The sequence below is a fragment of the Pholcus phalangioides genome, unplaced genomic scaffold (genome assembly GCF_987345545.1).
Source record: "Pholcus phalangioides strain wild (caught in Gottingen) unplaced genomic scaffold, Ppha-v1.0 ptg000029l_1, whole genome shotgun sequence".
Taxonomy (NCBI): Eukaryota; Metazoa; Arthropoda; class Arachnida; order Araneae; family Pholcidae; genus Pholcus; species Pholcus phalangioides.
In genome coordinates, this window is record NW_028301619.1 from 1,492,628 (window position 1) to 1,498,627 (window position 6,000).

Sequence of the window (6,000 nt, forward strand, 5' to 3'; positions counted from 1 at the left end):
TTCGTATAAAGTTAATTTTTTTTTATTTCAATAACTATACTACCCCTTGCAATATGTGAATAACGTATCTGAGTTCTACACGTTATTTGGATACTTTTTCCAATCGGACGTATGCATGCCTCTAGGAGCCACGTTTCACCAGTAATTTGCGGTGCGTGCTGTTAATTATGCATCCTGTACTGGAATTTATATGATGAGTATACTAAGTGTGAAGTCGTATCCTTATACACTGTTTATTTTTTGAACTGTTAGTTATAGAAAAATACTTACAATTATAAAAAGTATCCAAATAACGTGCTCATTTCTCTTACTAGGGGCCATATATGTACTTAGATACAACATTCAAATTTTCATACGGTCTTCCTGTCCTCTATATATAATTTCTAATCAGAAAGGGTTTTTTCCGCCTCTTCTGAACCCACAAAAGTTTGTCTCTGTTTCTTAATGTAATATTAGTCGAGATATTCGAGTTCAGAACCGCTGAAAATGAGGGAGGAGAGAACAATATATATTAACAGAACCAACTCGAGAAAAAATTCGGAACATTCTTTTGCAGTTGCAGTTTCATTAAAACTTCCTTTCATTATAAGATTCTCTCATAATGTAAGGAAGCAAAGCTAACTTTCAATGAGCAATATTTCGGCGAATATTGCACTTAGAAACAAGAAATGTTTTTTGTTCGTCTCAAAAGAGACAGGGCAACAACTTTTTAGTTGGAAGTTAGAAGACCGGAGGTGTAAAAAAAAAAAATTTTGTATCTCAGCACATATACAGCAACTAGTAAAATTAATGACATATCGGAAATGGGCACGTTATTTAGATACTTTTTCTAATTAAAAGTATGTGTTTCTCCATCACCGTTAATTTTTTTTTTTGATTGTAAAAAACACACACAAATACATGAACACAGAATACAGATAATATAAAAAAATAAATAAAAAGAACAGAATAAAACAAAACATACACTATGCAGCTCTTAGGGACCCACTTGGTCCGTCCTAGAGCTTAAAAAATGTTGGTATACAATAAACGGCATCCTCTTGATTTATTTGTTGTTGTTTTTTTTTTTAGGTTTTTTTTTTATTATAGATACATATTTCAAATTTTGCCTTGGTTACCAATTTATATTTTCAATAAACGTTTCAAAATTCGTTGTATATTTTGAAAATATAAAAATTTCTTTCTTGAGATGTTTATTTATTTTAAGGTCTAATAATTTTTTTCCGGATTTGCTACAAATTATTGGTCATAGGTAATTTATACTTTTTGAACAAAGTATTGATTTGTGTTTGGAGTTGAATACAAGAAATTGTATCTATTTGAAGTTCTATCGTTGTTAGTTTTGAGAAATAAATTATGGTTTTAAGTCATGAAAATTATCATTTTATACACATAAATTTGCCTTAGATCAGGTATTAAAACTTCTGATTTTAGTTGACCTGGATTATTAAATGTTATTACCTTGCGTTTTATGCGATTATAGATGTTAATTAAGTTCTTGATGTTATCGTGGGAATCACCTCCCCATACTGTAATAGCGTAAGTTACTCTTGATTGGATCCAAGCATAGAAAACTGTTTTAAGGAAATCCGGACTTATAATGTTTCTTAATCTATATAAAGCTGCAATTCGTTTTCTCATGGTATTATAGACATTGTTAGAGTGGCTATTCCATTTTACATCGTCATGTATAATTACACCTAAGTACACTGGTGAAATAAATTAAGATAATTAGCATATTTTATCGAATTTCATGAAAAGAACTGAATTGAATGTAAAACCACTGCTTCTAGACAAAAATGCAAATCTTGTACATGAAATACGTAAGCGTACACGTGTATGTAGGCGGAGCCAGTAGAGAAACAGGCTTTATAAGCGCGCGTAAGTTAAGACGCATTTCGTTCGCTAGCACACCTCAGCGAATTTCTTGGTGTTATTTTGCAGCAATCGGTTAATTTCAAATTGTAACAGTAAAAATGAGTAACCACCAACGTTTAGATGATGGAATGAGGTGGCGAATTGTGGGGAAGCTAGAAGCAGGCCAATCTCAAGTCCAGATTTGTAGAGAGTTCAATTTAATGCCCAGCGTCGTGTGTAACTTATGGAAACAGTTCCAGGATACCGGATCCATCGAGAGAAAGCCTGGGCAAGGTAGTACAAAAGCCACGACGGCCAGAAAAGATCGTCATTTGTCGATTATAGCGAGGCGTAACAGGAGTGCTACAGCTTCTCAGCTCTCTCGTGACTTGTATGCAGCCACAGGAACCCGTGTATCAAAGATGACTGTTTCCAAAATGGCGGAAGAGGTATAATGGCCTGGGCAGGAACATTTGTTGGATGGCCGCACACCTCTCCGTGTCTTTGAAAGAGGCACTGTGACTGGTGTGAGGTATAGGAATGAGGTCTTGGAGCCCCTTTTATTCTGCAACCGCTGTTTCATACCTTCCGACTCCAACGAGTGTTACGCACGATCATGCGTGTTTATTACAATTATTGAATAATTATTTGTTTTGTATTGTATCAATATATGTAAATATCAAATTTCATTAAAATCGGTACAGTAGTTCTAGAGATAATCGACCAAGTCTGCGAATTCTCTTAATTTCTTACACCAGTGTAGTTATATTCTCTTACACTTTCCATGTGACTGCAAGAGCAGCTTTGAGAGGGGTATTTACAAACGTGCAATCTTGGTGATATTGGAGTTTCTGGTTTTAAATCTCTAATTTTTAGACACATGAATTTTGTTTTTTCTATGTTTGGAAGTAATTTATTTTTTGCTAGCTATGTGTTAACCTGTCTAAGATCATCTTCAACTTTAGTTATCAAATGAGAAATATTTTTATCTTCAGCATATAATACAGTGTCATCCACGAAAGATACTATTCTACAATGTAATTTTAGAAGGCATAATTCATTTATATATGTCAGAAAAAGAGTGGGCCGAGTACTGTTCCCTGAGGTATTCCTTTTTTTATTTCAAAATAATTGCTTTTTTCATTTTATATGTGTACTGCCTGCATTCGTCCGTAACAGTACATCTCGAACCACCGCAATAGTTCACCACGAATTCCAGCTCTCTCCATCTTACGTTAACCGGGAGTGCTGAAATAGGTCTACAGTTTGCTAAAAAGGTTTTTATCACCTTTTTTAAAAATAGAATACATAATAGATACTTTGAGTTCGGGATAGAAAATTCCTTCTGTTAATGAAGTATTTATTAGGTAAAATAAAACAAGTCACATTATAATATTTGGCTATGATTTTGATCATTTTTACTGTTATACCATCATATCCTGTCGCTTTATGTTCGTTTAGTTCAGATATTATCTTGTGTAGGTCATTGTTTTCAATGCCAGATATCATCATTGAAGATATCGATGCATTGCTGTCACAATTTGGAGAAGCTCCTATATTGGAATGTTCACAATCGAAGTTTGTATTTATAAAATCTGCATTAAAGTTTTGAGCCAATTGTTTGCAGTTTGTTGTGTATCTGGCAGAGTAATTTTCTTATTTTTATTCTTTATAGTTTAGTTTATAAATTGTCATTGTTACAATATAAATGTTTTTCCTGAAGTATTCGTTTTTCACTATCTTTATCTCCAGTTTCGGAGCTTCTTCAAAATTTTTGTACATATCTTCATAGTGCTTAACATGGGGGTATTTTTTGTTTTTTGTAGAGTTTTTCTTTGATATTAATTTTATTTATTAAATTTTTATTGATCCAATTTTTGTCATTGTTGGTTAGAAAGATAAAGTGTATAAGAACATGACTTTATACACTGTATAGGGTTATCATTTTATTTTATAAACACTTTAAATATTTCTTTCAGGGTGGTTTCACATCAGCATCTGATAAGCGCAAGAATTCTAAAAGACGAGTAAGTGTGGTGAAAAATTTTGCTAGTAACACTACACATACACTTCATTTAAGTATCGAATAAAAACATGCATTTTTACGGGAAAACTTGATTATACAGTAACAATTTTCGACCATGAATTCGCGAAAATTTATTTTTGCTTATCAATATTGTTGCATATCAATACATTTCCACAATCTGTAGTCAAGATCAAAGAGCTGTTTGGGCTGGACAGCCCTCGTATTTGTGAGTAATTTCTTGTCGTTTCGTCAATTCCAGTGAATGGTTTAATCCGCAGGTGTCCTGTAAGGAATGGCTAGTTGTTTCACCATTTCAAGAACCGAAAATAGCAGATCCGCGATGGCACTCTAATTTAGAAAACTCTTCTACATTTAACGACTGCCATGAAAACCTGATCAGCTATTCAAAAAACTAACTTTTTTAGAAATATTAATATTGATTAATATTTGGCTCGCACAACACAAACGCCTACCGCGAGTCAAAAAATAATAATAATTCTCGGGTTAGGTATAGTCTTATGAGAAAGTACTTGATATTTTATAATCAGATAATACAGATGTCCCTGAACTTCAGTTGGGACAGAAAAAAAATGAAATAAATAATTAACAACAAAGATCGAGAAGCTCGCAGAAAATGATGTAATCATAGGTTTCTTACGAGCGAGCTCATATATGACCTTGTGCACCTCGTTATCATACGCATCCGAGCTTCCTCTAGTTGTCGTAGTTTCTATTGGGTTTAAACGAAATAGCGCTTTACACCATTAATTTAAGCAATTTCCTTGATTACTATACTTACCCATTGTGTTTTTCGGGTCTACAGACTGTTATAAAAGTTTTTTTACAACTATTTATTATTATTATTATTATTATTATTTATATTTTTAAAAATAAATACAAACTTCCTTGAAAACAACGTTAAAAGAAGTGGGTAGTGTTTAAATTAATAATATGAACGTCACAATGCATTTTTTCTAAGAAAACATAATGGAACAGAAAATGATTTCAAGTAATATATGCATAAAAATTACTTCATTCGATAACAGAAAAATTTTATATGTACATTATTTTTCTTTATCTTCAGGCAGCATCAAAGAGAAAATAGCCAAAAAAAAAATGAAGAAGGATCTCTACATTTACGTTTTTTTTCGAAGATGAGCTCAGAAAGAAGTGGCCAATGTACTAAAATTAATACATAAAATAAGATATCCGATCTTTTGAATAATTAGCTGAAGGTGCAACACATTTCTTTTTAACAATTATATTTGTTCCTATCTATATGTTACGGACAACCTGATTCTCTAAAAAAATAGCAAATTACTTTTATTTGTTATCTTTTTTTTTTTTTTCTTCAATCAATCAAATTCCATTGCTCTTATTTTGCTGATAAGGTAATACAATATGTTGTCTATATCGACCTTTATTCGATAGGAATCGATCTTCCAATATTATCAACTTTACAAAAAAAAATCATGAAAAATCCTCATCGTGATTTCGCATAGCTTTCACAAATTATTATACATATAGAATTAATAAAATCGATTATATCTTACTACATCTAATTAAAATTGCCAAATAACTATAGCTCGTTAACAAATCATAAAAAATTATATAAGCTTCAAGTTTTACTGCAATCTGTTTTTTTCCCTTGCAAAATGTTAACTTACTGTATAATAAAACCAAATATTCTTTTAATTTGGAAAATGTCTGATGTAACATTCGAATGAAATCGTGATGTGTGTTGTGGTTTTTTCCCCGAAAATCCTGCTGTTATTTTCTTCTAGGAAGAATTGAGTTCCTTGCAACGTTAATTTGCAATAAAATATAATTATTATGAACTTTTAAAACTGTTATTTTGCGTTATTTATTTATATCTGCACCAATGTCACATAAATCATTCCTTGACAGATGATATCGATAAATATTTGATTAAATGTATTGAAACAGCTTTTTCTTTCTTTTCAAGAGAGATTGGGGTGGGACTAAGAAATCGTTATCAGGTTTAAAGGAAAAGCTAAAGCTGCTGTATCCGTTTTCCGGTCAGTAATCCCAATCGATCCGGAATTATTTACTCAAAAGAGGCAGGTGTTGAGCTACTTTGGCCAAAGAATGAGAAT

The 6,000-nt window shown here is 31.9% G+C and overlaps 1 protein-coding gene across 1 annotated transcript in view; it reads left to right on the plus strand.

Moving 5' to 3' along the window:
* The window catches only part of LOC149067562 (uncharacterized), a 30,539-nt gene extending 24,809 nt beyond the window's left edge, over window positions 1-5,730 (plus strand). Inside the window, exons 18-19 of the mRNA XM_089252443.1 lie at window positions 3,837-3,884; window positions 4,968-5,730. Coding sequence (XP_089108569.1) covers window positions 3,837-3,884; window positions 4,968-4,988 — 69 coding nt within the window. The 3' untranslated portion in view covers window positions 4,989-5,730. The remainder of the gene's footprint in view (window positions 1-3,836; window positions 3,885-4,967) is intronic.
* Window positions 5,731-6,000: the final 270 nt, after the last annotated feature.